This window comes from Equus przewalskii, chromosome 26, assembly GCF_037783145.1.
Source record: "Equus przewalskii isolate Varuska chromosome 26, EquPr2, whole genome shotgun sequence".
Taxonomy (NCBI): domain Eukaryota; kingdom Metazoa; phylum Chordata; class Mammalia; order Perissodactyla; family Equidae; genus Equus; species Equus przewalskii.
In genome coordinates this window covers 31,494,071-31,512,502 of record NC_091856.1, presented here as the reverse complement: position 1 = coordinate 31,512,502, position 18,432 = coordinate 31,494,071, and the positions used below count along the sequence as shown (strand labels likewise).

At 52.7% G+C, this 18,432-nt stretch overlaps 1 protein-coding gene across 1 annotated transcript; it reads right to left on the bottom strand.

Moving 5' to 3' along the window:
• Nucleotides 1-1,075: 1,075 nt before the first annotated feature.
• On the bottom strand, nucleotides 1,076-18,426 carry URM1 (ubiquitin related modifier 1). Its single transcript, XM_008519981.2, has 5 exons — nucleotides 18,318-18,426; nucleotides 14,103-14,173; nucleotides 4,339-4,420; nucleotides 2,511-2,559; nucleotides 1,076-2,151 (listed from the first exon to the last, which is right to left on the bottom strand). Exons 1-5 carry the CDS (start codon nucleotides 18,350-18,352, stop codon nucleotides 2,083-2,085), a joined length of 306 nt encoding a protein of 101 aa, XP_008518203.1. The 5' UTR covers nucleotides 18,353-18,426; the 3' UTR covers nucleotides 1,076-2,082.
• Nucleotides 18,427-18,432: the final 6 nt, after the last annotated feature.

The following is an 18,432-nucleotide window of genomic DNA, read 5'->3' as shown; positions in this document are numbered from 1 at the left end:
CATCGCTCACCACAGTGGAGAACCCGGTTTTCCCAGTGTGTCCTCCTGCCCTACTCCTCAGCAGTAATTGGGGTGCAGTGGAGGAAGGGATATCCCATATCCACCCCCTCCCCCACCCAGTGCACGAGAGAAAGGAATCCTATTGCCCAGTTTGCAGGACTTGGAATCCCCGGTGGGACAACAGGCCACTCTAGTGGGGCTGGAGGCAGGAAGGGCCGTCCAGGTTACAGGAATCAGGGGACAGGCCAATCCTCTACAGTGAGGCTGCAGGGGGCCATTTTCAAGTCCCTTTCTCTGTTCCCTAACATGGAGACCCTGACCTCAGCACCTAGTGCAAGTTGGTCATACAGCCTCTCTAGACCCCACCTGCACCCCAACACTGACCTTGATTTGCACCTAAACACCTCCTACCACTAACCCCACAATGGCTACCTCCACCCACCCCTGGATCCCCTGGAGCCCCCTGCTGCCTCCACCTGCAGCAGTGCTGAAGAGAAGCTCACCAGCCAGAGGGTCCTCTGTCCTCTAAGCCTTGATAGTGATGTATATAACATCCCCCCAACACTGCTGGTACAACCATTTGGCATTTTCACCTCCACCCAATGAGAGAAATTCCACTTTAAATTATTGACACTTAATGAAAAGCAACGTTTTGGGCAGGATGATGTTCATGCCCTATTTTTTTTTTTTTTTGAGGTCTCACTCCAGAAAACAAAGCTTTTCCTCCAGCTCATGGGAAGGGGGGCTCAGCAGTCTTATCTATGCCACTCCCATTCCGGGTTCTGGGGCTGCAGCTGGTGGGACAAAGCCTGGCCTTGGACAGATGGGTAGGGAAGTGTTCTGGGACCCAGACTGGTCAGCACAGACTGGCTCTGCCACCCCTTTCTCCAGATGGCCCTATCAGATCACCCCCTACCAGACAGTCTGGGTAGTCTGGGTTTCAAGCCCTGCCCCCTTTTTGGGTGAAGGGCAGCTCTGAGAGCCCTAGGCTGAGGGCAGAAAGGCTGGACCAGAGACCATGGCTGGGGGCATGTGGGGTGCCACTACTTTCTAAGGATGAAGCTCCAGGCAAGGCTAGTAAACAACCTAGTCTTTTATTTGCCCAAGGCCAGCTGTTGCAGGCACTGAGGTCCCAAGACTTCCAGAAGGGGTGGAGGGAGGAGGGGAGAACCATCCTGCCTACCAGGTACTGCCTGCCCCGATCCTGCTTCCTGCAGGAGGTGGGAAGGGAGAGAAAGTCCACATTTGTGCCATCAAATATCACCCCAGTTTTCAGATACTATAAATATTCAGTTGTTGAGGAGGAAACTGAGGCACATTGACCCTCCCCCCCAGGCCTCTATTTGCCAGTCCAAGGGTCAGCCTACTCCCTCCCTCTCTCCAGAATGAGCTGCAGGCAGCCTTTTGCTGGGGGAGGGTCTCAGGAGCCCATCTGGTGGCCCGTGGGGGGGAAGGCCAGCCAGGGTCAAGGGCTGGGGATGAGGGGAGCAGGAGGAGGGGTGTGGTTGGAAGAGCAGCTGCTGGGTGGGGGGAGGGGGTCAGCACTGAATAGGGGACCCCAGCTGGGGTTCTATAATGATATCAGTGGGGGACAGGCAGAGCCCTTGGCTGTCCAGATGGGGAAACTGAGGCGGAGACTCCTGTACTCTTTGAGAAGGGAGGGGCCTCCCACGAGCTATTTAGGTTCATTCGTCTTCCCCACTGAGACACTGCAGCCCAAGAGCTGGTGCGACTTGTCAATGGTCAGTGTTTAGGCTGAGACACAAGGAGTGGAAGGTGGCTGGGTCACCTGGGCGCAGAGCCCCTCCACTCTTGACAAACCAAGGGCACCCTCCCCCACTTCGGCTGCTGGGAGAGGAAGTGCTGGGCTCAGGCGCCTGCCCGCCTGTCTTCCCTGCTCACGTGCCTGAGAAAGGCTCATTTTTAGCACCTGGCCTCTTTTCCCTGCCTGGAGGGAGCTCAGGGGACAGAGCAAGGAAGAAAGCAGCCAAGGGGGACAGGGAGATCTGGAAGCAGGGCCCAAGGGAATGTCTGATTGTTCTCTTCTCGCCACCCCAAGGGGACCGAGGCAGAGAGGAACCCTTAGCCACCGTGCAGCGTGGATATGAAGAGGATGCTGTCCTGGTCCTGAAGCTGGTAATCCAGCTCACCCTGGTCCAGAAGAGAAATGGGGAGGAGACCATCAGGGGCGCTTTTCCCTAGGTTTCTCCCTAGGTGTTGGGAGGGCAAGGGGGAAGGCCTGGCTGCTTTGGGAGAGAAAGAATCTAACAGAAAAACGGGTACCCTATACATTAACTTGCAAATCTCCAGGAGGGAGGAGAGCTCCCCACTCCCCCCAGCTCCCCAGTCCTTCCTCACTTGGGGTGGGAGACTTGAGTAGCCTCAGTCTGGAGGCCAGGGTGGGAGAGGATTATCTAGCCGCCCCATTTGGGCCTGATGAGAGGCCCAAGGCTTTCCTACTGAAGCACTGAGGGGAGGGTTGAGGGAGGGAGGTCCCCTGAGGTACTGACCAGCAGTTCCCAGTCGGCGTCGTTAATCAGCACCAGGATTCCTGGCCGCCTGTGGGAAAGATGGAGGTGAGCAGCAGGGAGTGAAGGGCAGGAGGCTTCAGGAGCAGGGGTGGAGGGGCTTGGACCTTTGGGCTGCAGTAGAGTGTGGTGGGAGCCTTTCTTCCTGAGGTTCAGGTTAAAGATGTCCCAGGAAGTGGAGGCGACAGTCTGAGTCTAAAGGAAACCAGGTTAGGGGCCAGCCCAGTGGTCGAGTGGTTGAATTCGTGCGCTCTGCTTCAGGGGCCCAGGGTTTCACCGGTTCAGATCCTGGGTGTGGACATGGCACCGCTCATCAGGCCACGCTGAGGCGGAGTCCCACATGCCACAACTAGAAGGACCCACAACTAAAAATACACAACTATGTACTGGGGGGCTTTGGGGAGAAAAAGGAAGAATAAAATCTTTAAAGGAAACCAGGTCAGATAGTCATGGTCTTTGGGGCCAGATGGGAAAAGTGCTAATTCCAGCACCACCTCCCAGACCTCGGGCTGGTCATTTGTTTCTCTGAGTGTCAGTTTCCTCATCTGAAAATGGGGTAAATTACAGTGCCTTCCCCTCAGGTCTGTGAGGATGTAATGGGATCACGCGTGGGTGCTTGCTTGCCAGTGTGTGTCATGGTAACCAGGGGCAGCAGCATCTCCTCCAGGGGTCTACCCTCACTCTCCTAGGCCTCCCACAGGCCTGTGCTGGAGAGGAGGCTCTCGGCTTTTCTGGATCAGGGAAGCCTGCCAGAGGCCCCGAGTACCGGAGCCCCCAAGAGCAGCCCTCCCTGGAGTGAGGCAGGCTAGGTTGACATTTGGATGGGCACCTCAGCCTGGCTCCTGCTGGCAGTGGCCCAAGGAGAACTGCTGTCCTTGGGGGTGGCCTCCATGACTGCTGGACCATGACCTGAGCCAGGGCTTGGACAGCAGCCCTAGCCCCCAGGGCTTGCTGGTGACCTCTGCTTCAACGCAGATGAATGAGTCCCACAAGTGCCCTGCCCGCCTCTTTCACACATTAGGCTGGCCTTGCTGTAGAAGTAAAGTGACTTCTTGGCACATGGAACCTGGCTCTCTTCCTAGGAGGCTGAGCTGGGCCTGGAACAGGTGTAGAAGCTTTGGGCTGGGGGAAGGGGTGCCCCAGTGAGCACAAATGTGCGTGTGTGCATGTGCACACATGCATTCATGTGCACATGGGCATAGTGACTCCCTGGAATCCCAGACCTGCACTAGATGCTCCAATATGGCATCTACTAGCCACATTTAAATTTAAATTTAAATTACAATGATGTAAAACTGAACATTTAGTTCTTCAGTCACACCAGCCACATTTCAAGGGCTCAACAGCCTCACGTGCCTAGCAGCTACCATATTGGACAGCACACATATGGAACATTTCCATCACTGCATGAAGTTCTACTGGGATAGCACTGTCCTAGATTGTCGAGGGATAAAAGGGACCTTGGGCAGCATCTTTTTCTCAGTACTCTCTGTATGGAGAGAGTAGCTGAGGCCCAGAGTAGTGAAATAACTTGCCTAAGATTCCACAGTACGTTTGTAGCAACTAGAAGTGGGAATTCAAGTTTTTTGAGAAATTTACCAGTCTCTTGACCTAAGCTTTTCAAAAGTCCAGTGTGGTAAAAAGAAAACTGAAAATAACCCTCTGATGGAGCTGGGTAGCAGCTCTTTCCTCCAAGGAGAAGGGGAGAAGGAAGAGAATGGGACTGCAGAGGCTGCGGTGGAACCCAGGCCAGGCCCCAACCTCCTGCCCTCTGCCCAGCTCTCTGACAGAAGGGAAGAAAGGGACTCACACGCTGTCTCCCTGGATGAACAACTCCGGCCGCTCTTTCAGCAAATTCTTCTTGATCCAGACAAGGAGGTTCCGGATGTCCCCTGGAGAGGAAAGCACAGAACAACCTATTGTCAAATCCAAATGATTCCTGGTCTCTAGAGCCTTGTCTGGACCAGAAGAAAGTGAACATGGGGCTCACAGGGTCTCTTTCAGACCAAGCTGTCATGGCCCTTGAACTTGTGGATTCCCAAGGCGAGGAGATGGGTTAGGAGAGGCCAGTGACCTGCCAGAGGGGTCTTCAGGGAAAGTGGCACCTGGCAGTGCTGAAGGCTTGAAGAGGGAATGGGGACTCAAGGGAGACAGCAGGAGGGACTGTCACATCTGGAACAGTTGGGAGACAGACCCTAACCCACAAGTCCTGGAAGATGGTCTGAAACTGCCACGGGTAGGCTTCTGAGAGGACCCTTTATCTCTCCAGCTAGTCCCAGATGGGGAGGACTCGACTTTGCACTGGAGAAGTCTGCATATATTTCCCTTTGTGAGGGAAGAAAAACAATTGCTGAGCTGATAACATCAGTTAATTTCCTCCGGCAGAGGGAAAGAAGGATCCTTCACCAGCCAGAGATGCTGACAAATCACTGGCTCTCTACTCCCCCTGCACAGAGCCCCCTAGGCTGGGGGCAGCCACCTTGAAGAGGCAAGAGGTTCAGGGTCGAAAGGGCCTCTCCTGCTCAGCTAGACACCGAGATCTGCCTCTTTGTGGTTCTGGTACAGCCACCAAGCTCTTTGCACATCACGTGGGGCTTCAGAGCCACCTGTCCCCAGGGTCACCTCTCCATTCCTAAAAGCAGAGTCCCAGGCCACAGCACCCTGAACCCTGACTTGCTAAACTCCTCGAAACCTGTGGCTCTCAACTATCCACGCTTCAAACGGACCATCTCCTGAGGCAACTTGAGGACGGAAGGTCCTGGGAGACCCCTAGTCTCTGGGAAGCCAGGAGGGGTTTGGGGCTAGCTACCCCCATCCTGAGTCAGTATCTCAGAGGGGTCTGCTGTCCTGGACCCATGGCCAAGACAAAGCTCAGTGGCTACACTGGAGAAGGGTTTCTCTGCTTAGACTTGGAGTCCTGGCGTGGAGGTGAGGGAAAGGCTGCTTGGACAAGGACAGGCTGAGCTCCGCCTCCATCTAGATCCAGCAGCATGTGACACACACAGCACCAGCCTTAGGCAGGGTATTCAGGCACCCTCGCTGGCCTGCATGCCACCCTTCCGAGAGGCAAACAGGCTGCCCTCCAGATGGACTGGTTCACTCTGTTCTGTGCCAACTTCCCTGGATTATACGCCAGCAGAACACAGGGCCACAGGCAGAGTGTTCATGGACTGAGACTGCTGCCTTTCAATTTTAATTCCTACTTTTAAACAAAGCAGATCGGAATCCTCACAGTCCCTGGAGTGGGCAGAGGATAGGGAGTATTGCCTCCAACTAGCTGCAGTCCATGTGGACTCCTGGTTGGGTTTCCTCCCCGAGGCCTGCGTCTCAGAGGTTTCCCCTTGGCCTCCATCTTGGCACTGTCTGGTGTGCCGCCAGCCCATACATCTTGTGGCCGCTCGATAGAGCCGCTGGGGTCTGACACATCCATCAGCCAGCCCTGGCGGGCGGGGTTGTGCCTGTGTGTACAGAGGCACTGAGAGGGACTGGGCAGTGCCTGGCCTGAGGGCCACCAGCTGTACCTCCACAACCCTGACTGGCCTGTACAGAACCAGGATCCAGTTTGGTAACAGCCCTGGCTCCCTCTAAAAGGAGGGGACTTGTGTTCCACTCTGGATAGGCTCGGGGGAAGGAGGAGGGCTAGTGGTCATGTTGAGGTCATCCAAGTGATGGCACCATCATGGAGTCCCAGAGGGCTGGGCTAGGGGGTGAGTCTGCTGCCGGTGCTGGCTCATTTATCATGATGCTCCTCTTTGCTGAGGTCATTCCCTCCCTCCTCTGCACCCCCCAGGCCAGTCCACATTCTTGATGGCCTGTTACCATGGTGAGGCTACCACATCACCACCCGTATTGTTCCCCTCTGCCTGGATTTGGGGGTGGGGAGAGGTGGAACTCAGCAGCTCCCTTCGCAGGCTACAAGGGGCACTCGGCCTGGCCTGAAACATACCCCCAGGGACATCTTGCTAGGCTTGCTGAGGCTCAGACAATATGCAAATAGTCTCCAAGCCAGATGGTCGGCTTCCAAAGGCACCCAGGGGAGGAAGGGTTAAGCAGAATCAGAAGCTGGTGGCTTGGGGACGGCTCTGGGGAATCTCACTTTCATGTTCCCCTGTGTGCTCCTGCCTTCCCACTCCTACTGAGGGGTTTCCCTCCTGGGATCCCATGCATTCATTCACAAGACAAATATTTATTGAGCAACTACTATGTGCCAGGTGCTAGCGAAATGGCGGCGAGCTAGACGGACACAGAGCCTACCTTTACGGAGCTAACAGGCCAGCAGGGGAGACGGACGTTACTTATTTAATTAGCTGTGACAAATGCTCTCTCCTTTGTGTGGGACCAGTAAAAGCTTTTCTGAGTATGCTAACATTGAAGCTGAGGCCTAAAGGATGAGTAGGGTGGGATAGGGGAGCATTCCAGGCAGAAGGAAGAACATACAGGAAGACCTGAGGCAGAATAGAATTGGCAGATTCAAGGATTCAGAACAGAGAAGGCAAGAAGATCAGCACGGGACGAAGGCAGGCAGCAGTGAGGGGTCAGATTACCCAGGGCATGGGTGGGCCTCAAGAAGGGGCCTGCTCTGGAAGAGGCCTCTTCCTCCTCAGAAACTCCAGGTGCATTTACCAAGTGTGTGCTCTGGGTACAGAACTGCACTGCCCAGGCCTGTGCTCCATGTTTCTCTGCCCTGACACGTGTAACAAGAAATGGCTGGGGGCCTGCCCGGTGGCACAGCAGTTAAGTTCGCACGTTCCGCTTCGGTGGTCCGGGGTTCGCCAGTTCAGGTCCCAGGTGCGGACATGGCACGACTTGGCAAAGCCATGCTGTGGCAGGTGTCCCACATATAAAGTAGAGGAAGAGAGGCACAGATGTTAGCTCAGGGCCAGTCTTCCTCAGCAAAAGGAGGAGGATTGGTAGCAGTTAGCTCAGGGCTAATCTTCCTCAAAAAAAAAAAAAAAGAAATGGCTGAAATGTACAGCATTATCACCACTAGAGTGTGTTCTGAGGACACGGCACCAGCCACAGCACACAGCACAGAACCTTACAGATAAAACACCCTTGAGATGTTTGCTAAGCATGGGGACAACTGTGGAGGGAAGGGGGGACAGGTTAAGAACAGGGACTCAGTCCTGGTTCTGAGTCTGACTCCATCACTTCCCAGTTATATGACCTTAGGCAAGGAATTCTCTGAGCTTCCCTCTTTATACATCGGGAGCGGTAAGAATGTCTAACAGGGTTGTTGTGAGGCTCAAATAAGATGAGCCATATAAAGTCCTTGGCACTGTGCCTGGAATATCAGTGCTGTGCTGCTTCTATGATTCAGAGGAAGAACCTCTACCCTTCCACCTCTCTTGACGCCGAGAAGACACCAGAGTTTTATCCTGACAAGACCACGCTGGCCCGGCTCCAGGACACACACCAGGCCCTGGCACCATCTGCGTGGCCCCTGGAGTAAACCAACCAGGCTGGAGAAGTCAGTGGCTGGCAGGAGGGAGCCAGACTGGGCTAGCCCGGCCTGAGAGCCCCCAACTAATCCCCGTGCCCGCCCCCCCAATCGCCACCAGGTGCTGTATTTCCCTGACCGATAGTGGCATGCCACACTCACCGTGTCTTCATCACTACCTTCCTCAGCTAGCCAGAGTGGGAGGCTGGCAAGCCCACAGTACACCAGCACACGCCCCTATAGTGCTCACAGATTTTATTACAGGGACAGTGGTGGCAGCAGTGGCTTCAGCCTAGCCCACCCTCACCTGCTGTTTCTGGCCCAGAAGGGGGACGGGCAGGCTCACGGCCCAGCAGCAGAATCCTGGCAGCCTGGGGACATGCTCAGACAGCTTTGGAGGATGGGGTAGTCAACCATTAATCAGACAGTGCTGGGACTGGCTGGGGTTTTCTGTGGAATACACCACCTTTCCATCAGAAGCTGGAGAGGGAATGAGGGGATTGGGAGAGTGGTGAGGGGGCCCCAGACACTGGCCTTCCCTCCATTTTAGATGTTCAGACCCCTAAGATGCTCCCAGGACAAACCAGGTGGAAGGAACCACATTCCGCGAGGCTGTGGATGCTGGAGGCTATACCGGCCCTGGGCACGCAGCACCAGAGGAGGGAGACAAGCCCCCTAATACGAGGTTTTCAGTGCAGGACTCCCCGGGACCTAGCCTGCCCATTTGGGGAAGAACAAGTGGTGGGAGTTGCTGCTCTGTAGGGCGGTGGTCAGGAATTCGGATTCTGGGGCTGGAAGGCTCTGGGCTGTGTGCTAGGTGGCCTTGGGTAGGAAGTCACTTCCCTCTCTAAGTCTCAGGCTCATCCTCTGACAAATAGGGATAATAATTTGAACTCCGAAGAGGCTGTGAGGATTCAGGCACAACGCCAGCAGCAGGCCCGGCACAGCATCAAAGTCACAGGACAAAGGTCCATTTGCCTACAGTGACAGAACTCTTTACCCTCTGGGCTGCCAGATCCTTCTCCCAAAGGCTGCTGGCAAAGGGGCACCATGCACGCCCCTCCTAGAGAGCACCTACAGAGGCTCCCCCCAGAAGCCCTGGTCTCAGTGGACTTGTCCTTGTCTGGGGCCACTGACCACCCACTGTAGCAGGGCCTCCAACGACGTCAATCCTAGATTCTCGGGCCAAAAGAGAATAATGTCAAGGTCTTATCTGATATTGAATCCGGCTGCAGCAGACCCTCGTCCAGCCCCCCTTTGAAGACCTCCAGGGAGGACTCTTCTCCCAACCAGAAATCTGTCTTCCTGTCACTCCCACCCACTGAGCCTGGTTGGTCCAGGGGGACCACACCAACCTATGTGGCCCCTCTTCCCACACCACTCAGCTTTGAGGGAGATGGATCCCCTAAGTCTTCTCTTCCATAGGTTAACCTGCTCCTGTCCCCAGCAAGTCCACCAGGCTCCAAGACAGGGCTCCTCTGGGAGCCCACCCTAGGCCTTAAGTTGAAAAGGGAGAAGAAAGAGCTGGGATGGGGGGAGTAAAAGAGACGAGAGGGTAGAGGGAACATCAGAGGGTCCATTTACAAGTGAATGGGGTAAGAAAGGAGCAGTTTGTGGGCTAAACTGGCCTCAGAAGGAGGTTTACAGATGTGTGAGGGGACGCTCCTCATTGTTTAATTAAGCAGAAAGTGGATCTTTTCAAAAGCAATTTTGCACAGGGACTGGGAGGGGTGAGGGGAGAGGAGGGCAGTGGGGAGGGGATCAGCAAACAGGCCCCAGAGCAGAGAAAGGAACAGCTGGCCCCAGAGAGGCTGTGAAATGCATGCTAAGCAGTTTAAAGCTCCCGGGAGCTCCCTCCAGCTCCTGCCGTCCCTTACCAGCCACCCTTTAATGTGAGTGGAGCCAGCAAGGGGCACAATGGCAGGGCAGAGGACGAGGGGCAGGGAAAGATGAGGCAGACCTGTCTCCTCCTGGGGCCAGGGCAGGTAATGAACACACTGGGACAGTCTGTCCCTCGATGTTCTGGGTTTGCTCTAGGCCACTGACCAACCACGGGCTGGAAGCCTCGATTTGAGGGGATCCTTAAAGCATAAAACCAGCTCCGAGCGGCCACAAGCCCAAAGCTGGTGGGTACGTACCAACCCCTGCCAATGAAGGAGGTGCTCTGCTCCAGGAGATGGCTTTTAAGATGTTCCCCCTACACGCACAACCTCTCACTGGATCAGCGTGCCCTGCTTCACAGAATTGAATACTTACATCTGGAAGCAACTTTTCTGAACTGTAGGTGTCAAATAGATAACCAGCTCGTTAAAGACTAAATCTAGCCCAACCCCCCGTTTTACAGATGGGAAAACAGAGGCCTGCAGAAATAACTGATTTGCAATTGTTCACGGCCAGGGCTTCTCTCTTGCAGTCTCATCCCTTTTTGGCCTTGGCCACCATCTTCTCCTAAGTTGGCTGGGTTGGAAGCTCTCCCCTGGCCCAGAACCCAGGGCCCTGGAGTCCCCTTGTTTGTAAGACTTGTCACAATCCACAATCTTATGGCTGCTATTTTCTCTGCTGGAGTCTCCAAGACCTGCTTGGCCAAGTGGCAGCCCCTGGGCTGGGAAGGCTGCCAGACAACAGATCTGGGCACAAGCTTGGGGGAAAAGTAAGACTCTCCCAGTGACACCAGGCCCTGCCTTCCCGTTGGGCTCCCGTGTGCCAGGGTAAGGCCTGGCAGCCGCCAACTGGCTCTGCGGCTGCGATGTGACCCATGCCTTGGGCACAGCAGGGCAAAAATGGGAATAAGAGGTAGAGATCCACAGCCAAGGGCCCAAAGACTGCGCAAAGGGGCCATTTCGACTGCCCCCTCTGCTTCCTTTTCTTTCATCCCAGAGAGGGGAAGAGAGGCCCCCACCTGCCCCCTAGTCGGTGGAGGGAGGATGAGGGCTCACAAACCCAGTCTGAGCCCAGCCTCCCTACTGGAGCAATTCTCGACGGGTCACTCACTCTCTGAGGTCTGATTTCCTTGATGATAGATAATATCTACTGGGGTTATTAGGAAAATCAAAATAAATAGCTGTTGAAGGCATGAATGAATGAATGAAGGTGTAAAAAACCAGAAAAGACATCGCAGGTATGAGATGTTATGTGACTCAGGGAACCTCTCGGAATAAATGATGATGGGTCAGTGGCACAGTGCAAGGACTGTGGAGACCCTGAAATCTGGTTCTGAATCGCAGCTCTGCCATTTAAATAACTGGACGACTTGGGGTGAGACCCTTGACATCTCTGAGTTGCACTTCCACTTTTTATTTAGCTATTTAAAAAAAAATTTCTTTTTAGATTTTATTTTTTTCCTTTTTCTCCCCAAAGCCCCCCGGGATATAGTTGTATATTCTTCGTTGTGGGTCCTTCTAGTTGTGGCATGTGGGACGCTGCCTCAGCGTGGTTTGATGAGCAGTGCCATGTCTGCACCCAGGATTCGATCTAACGAAACACTGGGCAGCTTGCAGCGGAGCGCACGAACTTAACCACTCGGCCACGGGGCCAGCCGCTAGCTATTTATTTTTAAAGATTGGCACCTGAGCTAACATCTGTTGCCATTATTTCTTCTTCTTCTCCCCAAAGCCCCCCAGTATATAGTTGTATGTTCTTAATTCTACGTCCTTCTGGTTGTGCTACGTGGGACGCCGCCTCAGCATGGCTTGAAGAGTGGTGCCATGTCCACACCCGGGATCCAAACTGGCGAAACCCTGGGCCGCCAAAGCAGAGCGCGAACTTAACCTCTCGGCCATGGGGCTGGCCCCACTTCCACTTTTTAAAATGGGAATAATAACACCAAGGAATTTGTGACAATTATTTGTACAACCAAATGGGGTTTTGCTTACCATGCCAAACTCAGCCTGTGCCCCTCATGACACTGGCCTCCCTTCAGTTCCTTGACCACCCTGAGGACTTCCGCCCAGAGGGCCATCGCAAGTGCCGCCGCCTTTGCTAGGAATGGACCCCATGCACCTCTGCTCTCCCTTCAGTTTATTAGGCTGGCTTCTTCTCATCCTTCAGGCCTTAGCCTGAAAGTCACCTCCTTAAAGAGGCCTGTGCTCACCACCTGATGTCTCATTCAGAGCACCGTTTCTTATCCTCATGCCACTGACCACCACTTGCAGTTATACAGTTACACGTGTGTTTGTTCACTGCCTGGCTCCCCTTCTATCACACTATAAGCTCTGTTAGGGCAAGAACCACATCTGTATTCACTACTGTATACCCAGCAAGCAGTACAGTGGCTGGTACAAAGGAAGAACTCAAAAAAATACATGCCAACTACAGGGAAGAATAAAGTACTTACTACCACACCTGGCACTTGGTGAGCATTCAGCCAATGGATAAATGAAAAGAGCAGGAATTATTACACTTGTGGACTTTCAAGTCAAGCAAATGCAGGAGAAATAAATCATAAGTTGTGATATTTTAATAATTCCCTGGCCAGGTCTTTAAGGCTGAATCTTTGTGAGGCTTCTTCTAGAGCCCCTTGTTCCCTCCCAAGGCTGTGTGGCCATCTGTCAAAGTAAGAAACAGTCACTTTTATCACCCTGGGTCTTCCCCAATGAGGGACACACCCAATCCTACAACCCTGACATTTAACCCCAGCCTCATGCCCACCCTTAGCTCAAGGGGGCAGTATCCTGTTCCTTGGTGAGTGTCCCCCAGCCTCTGAATGTGGCACACAGACCCACCCTGTGCTACGGCTCTCCAACCCAAGGGAGAGTCAGAGGCAGCGTTGGCAGCCAGTGAATTTGGGCAATAATTGATTTCTGGCAGATGTGTGCCCCATTCCAAAAGAATCCTGTCAAACCTTACTTAACCACTTTCTGGTGCCTGCCTCCAGGAACTCATTCCCCTGCCTCTTCATAGGATTGATTTCCTCTTCTTCCCAGAAGTATCTCAGCCTTAAGTAAGCTGGGCTCCCATTCCTGAGCATTCTGCTCTCGCTAGGATCCACCGCTGGGGCTGCAAAGCACCTCCACAGTTGCAACATCCAACATCCCTTTCAGCTACTCTGATATTTACCAAGCTGGACCTCTGCAAGTGAACTCTTCAAACCCTCCAATTTGAAGGCAGGGACTGACTCTCGTTCATGTCTGTCTCCCCAGTGCTGGTACATGGTCTGCCCCACAGGAGGTACTTAGTATATATTGGTTAAAGAAAGATGAACAAGTACAGTCATGCGCTGCATAACAACATTTCGGTCAACGACGGACCACATATATGGCAGTAATTCCATAAGATTAGTAACATATAGCTTAAGTGTGTAGTAGGCTATACCACCTACTTGTGTAAGTAAGTACACTCTGATGGTCACACAGCGACTCAATCGCCTAATGACACATTTCTCAGAACGTATCCCCATTGTTAAGCAATGCATGACTATATTTGAATGAACAAATGAAAAAACTCCACTGTCTCCTTTAGTCAACCTCCGTCCTCCAACCTCCTTTTTGGCTGGATACTTTTCTTCCCATCTAAATCCTCTTACCATAATGTAAGCCTATCTGCATTGTTCCATTCTCAGTGAAAGTTACCACCTTCACGAGAACATCTGTCTACTGCCATCTAATAATAACAGAGGCACATATAATAACATATAATAATTAATATAATATACTATATTATCGATATTATATTAATATAATTATATTGCATTTATATAAATAATTATATTAATAAATATTAATTAATATATAATTATATTAACATATTATATTACAATAATATAATAATAATAGAGTACTCCCTTTAGCAACCCTGAGACAGGGATTACCATCCCCACTTCACAGGTAAGAACACTAAAGCTCAGAAAGGTGCGCTCGCTGAACTAAGGTTCTAAGGGCATTCAAACTCAAGTCTGTCTGAATACAGAACCTGCACTTGTAAGGACTAAGCTACGCCATCTCCCTCCGACAAAGCTGGTTGATCCCAGAAAGGATGAGGGGAGAGTACATGATGATCCTCTCTCTTCCTCCCTCTCTCCTCCCTCCGCACCGTCCAGGGAAATCCTACTCATTCCCACTTGAACGGGGCTGAGTGACCCCTGTAGAGCAACTCCTGCCCATGGCCCCCAGAGAGGGGCTCAGAAAGCCCATACTCACAGGGTTCCTCTTGTCCAGGCAAGGTGACCTGATGTTTCTTTACACCATCAAACAGGAGCTCCGCGCCGCCTCTGAAAAGGAGGGCCAGAGAAAGACAGCCAGGTGAGCTCCTGCAGATGCCTAGCTGAGACCGAAAACTGAGGAGGCGGCTGGTACCAGAGGCCCAAGAGACGCAGAGACCGACATGTGAGAATACCTTGGGTACCAGTACCTGATTCTCAGACGTGACTTCCTGACGTGGTAAAGTAGGATAGAAATAATTTTTACTAAGATTAAAGTCTTCAAATTTGCAGACTCTTGTTTTTACTCCTTTGCTTTCTCAAGAGGCGGCTTAGCTTACAGGTGCATATAGCACAGGCCTTGGGGCTGTTGCCCCAAGACGGAAGCCAAGGTCCACCTCTGCCTGACGGCAAGACCTTGGGCACATGACTTCATCCTCTCGAGCTTCAGTCTTTCCATCTGTGAAAATGTTGAGAAGCCACCATAAGGCAGGCTGGAGACCCTGTGTCTCTAGAGGTTTCCTCTGACGAGGTGGCAGTGTGAAATGCCCCTGCTTGTGCCACCACTGCTGGCCTGGTGGGCACACCACCGTGCTGGAGGATAAGAGACTCCACTGGGCTTAGCAACAACTTTGCTATTTACAAGATCATTCTTCATCTCATTTCATTCTCAGGGCATCCCGGGGAAGGAGGGAGGGAGGCAGACATTATTAACCCCATCCAATGGAGAAGGAGACTGAGGCCCAGAGAGGTTAAGCAACTTGCCTGAGGTCAGACAGGCAGTGGCTGAAGTAGGATTTGCATTCTAAGTGGTTTCTGCTCAGCCCCAGCAGCCTTGGCAGAAAAAACTAAGACTCTCCAAAGGTCAGAAAGCCCCTTGAGGGCAGAGTTTGGTTCACTTCTGTGTGTGTCACCCAGCTAAGGGGACGCTGGGACAGCAGAGATGCTCAGAGCCAAGTCCAGAAGCCAGGGCTTATGATGTGGACACCAGGGCTCTTTCAGTGTCCCCCACTGCTTCTCCCTCTAGGTTTCCTGATTCCCATCTCAGACTTCATGTGTATCTTAACCGAGAAGGCCTTAACAGACTTTTGATGGATGCGCTGCGTCCCACCCCACCACTCTTTCCCAATTTCAGAGAACAGAGATGTCCTGAGACAGTCCACTGGGAGGCCAAGGCAAGGCAAGCATTGTCACGGGGAAAACATGGGGCGACTGTCATCCAAACAAGGTCACACTTTGTTGATGCAGAAATGTGGAGGGGGAGAGGAGGCCCATCTGTGGCCGCACGCAGGGCCATTTCAGCTGCAAGCCGGCACAGAGCCTCCATTTATCCCCTTCCAAGAGCCCCGTTCTCTCCTGGGGGGAGGTTGGCACATGCAGCAGCTGGGGTGGGGGAGGGCGACAGGCAAGGGGCTCAGGAGTTGGGGGACAGAGAAGAGGGGTGGGAACTGGAGGCACTGAGACCCAGGCAAACAACCAAGAGTGGCCAAACCTGGTGGTGCCAGGCTCGGAGGCCGAGGCTGTTTTTCTCTTTACAAGTGGATAAAGGGAGAACCAGTCTGGCTCAGAGAGTGACCTGTCACCGCTGGGTTCACTAGCCCCCAAGGGAGGGGTTGGCAGTTCTGCTGTCAGCACATCTGGAGGAGAGGAAGGTACATGCATGTCCAGCCTCTGGAGTGATTCAAGGAGGCAGGCAAGGGACCTGTTTTGGCCCCAGGAGAGAATCAAAGCTAGACTCTCTTATGTCCTAAGGAGGTGCTGTTCAAATTCAATTAAGAATTATATCTTAAGATACCTCATCTTCCCTCCACTCCCCAATTCTTGGTGGGAGTGTTTGTAGGTACCAGGGACTAGTAAAGACATTCCCAAAACTGCCATCACTTTTTCTAGTTTATCTTCATCCTTTTATCTTATAGTTTAAAATTTTTGTTTATTTATTTCCCCTCTACCTGCTGGAATGCAAGCTCTGCCTAAAATGGCCTGGCACACGGTAGGCACTCAAGAAATAGTTGCTGAATGAATGAAAATGCCCACAGCTTCCACTTCTTCTCTAATCTCAATGGGATTCCCTCCCTTTGCCAATACCTCCCAGACTCAGGAAGGAGGAAAAGGGAGAAGAAGGAATCTCACATCTGGACTGCAGGGACACAAAACACACCTGTACTACATACTGTGAATCCTGTGTGGCCTGAGAAAATGCTCTGCTAGGGACAGTTCGGGAGGCAAGACAAAGGATGGCAGTACTGACCACCGACAAGAGGGAGAGAGGTGTGAGAGGTCTTCTGGAGAGCCTATCAGAGCTGGTGGGGCCGAGAGGGACACATCTGCTCAGGGGAAAGAGGGAAAGTCCTAACCCAGACTCTTCAAGGCTCAAAGTGGAAGTCAGGGACAAAAGGGAGAGAATGATGGGCAAGGCTGCTTCTTTGCAAATCTCCCTTGGTTCAGAGTGAAGGGTGAAGGAAGTCTGCTAAGAGACACAGGAAATGAAAGAAAAGGCCAGAGGCAAAAATTATGTACTGAGACAAAGACAAAGAGAGAAGGAATCTGGGTTTGGCACACATCTTGGGCCTTCTTGGTTTCCCTGAGAAGCTGGAATTCTCATGGGACACTGTGGTGGTGGGTGGATGTGTTAGGAGCTAGGCAGATGGGTGGAGGAATGTTGACCTGCCTTGCCGGGGCTCACTATTGCTCTCGGGGGTAAGGGAGGCTGAAGCTAGAGGTGGTCAGGCCAGAAAAGGGGTAATTAAGCTAGTATGTAAGCTCTGGAGGGCAAGAACCATATTCCCTCATATGACTTCCTCACAGCTGCCAGCACAGTACCTGGCAGACAAAGACATTTCTAGTGAACAAACACCATGTCTGACTCAGTGAGAATGAAAGGTAAGCTGACTATAGATAAACCTTAACACAAGCAGTGTGCAGTTTCTCCCTTCTCAGCTCTGCTGAGGTCTATCAATGCAACAGGGATCCTCCTAGAATCCCCAGGCTAAGGGGGACACGGCTGGGCCACGGGCCAGTCCAGTATCGTTACCATCAGATCCAAGGGGCCAGACAATATCGTTAATTAAAATGCACTTAACATTCACGAGACTACCCCCTTCTAAGGGACAGAAACGCTGAACACTGGAGGGCATGGACAGAGTTCTATTTATCTTTGTATCCTCAGGGCCTGGCTCACTGCCTGGCACATGGGAGACACTCAGTAAATGACTGGTGAATGAACTAGCCAGTGAAGGGAAGACATGAAAGAAACTGGGGGCCTCCAAGGGAAGGAAAGGCATTACGGGCAGAGGTTTTAGATTCCCATCCCAGACTTTCCCTTTCACATAAGCCTTGGCTTGTTTATCTTCACCACACACACACATCAAATCCAGTCCCAGCTTTTCCACATGACTCTGGAAATTATACTATTCATCTCTTTGGGTCTCAGTCTCTTTGCCTTCTCTCTAAGCTCTGCAATTTCTCTCAGCTCTGAAATAATGACAGACATTCTGTTTGTAGTGGGGAGAAGACAGTGACTTGAGGAGACTTCCTCTGACCCGTGTTTCTTTAGTTATTGGTGTGTGCGCCCCAATTCCTGCACTTTTCATCCTGTGCACACCGTACTGTCAGGTCTCCTCCGCTGCGCTATCTTACTTATCCCCCTCGCTCCACCTGACTCAAGGTCTGCAGAAGGCACTCAGCAAGTTTACTGAATGTCCTGAATGGGGTTCAGGTCTGTTTAACATCGCCAAATCCTGGGATAGTGAAGAAAGGAGTCCCGTCTTGGCCACACATCCCACGAGAAACAAAGCTCCAAGAACCATATAAGTGGAATTGCTGCCTGAAGGAAGAATCAGGGAGTGAACGATGGTCCTTCTCGGTTCTAGGAGCTCTGATGCCAGACAGACGGGCCTGGTCCAAAACGGGACTGGCAAAGAAGGTAGGGAGACTGCTTGCTTAACCCTCACGCCTTTCGAGTCCAGCAGGGCACAGGGCACCAGGGAGTGCCCGAAGCGTACCTCCACGCGCGGTCGTGCGCCTCTATTCCCGGACATACGGCCTCGTCGCCAAGGGAGACCGAGCCTCTCAGACTCCGCGAGGCTGGTGGAGTAGCTCAGGGAAGGCGCCGGGAGGCTCGGAGATTCGGTCGTGACAGGCCCCAAGGCAGAGGGAGGGGAGTTCCGGGCCCGACAACTTCAATCCATCCCCACGGTGCCCCAGCTCTATGACTCACCCGAACTCCACCTCCACTGACAAGGGCGCTGCCATGTTGAGGAAGCCGAGCTCGCAGGAAACTCCCTTCAACTTCCGGCCCTCCCGCCCCACTTCCTGTCGCCGCGAACGGAAGA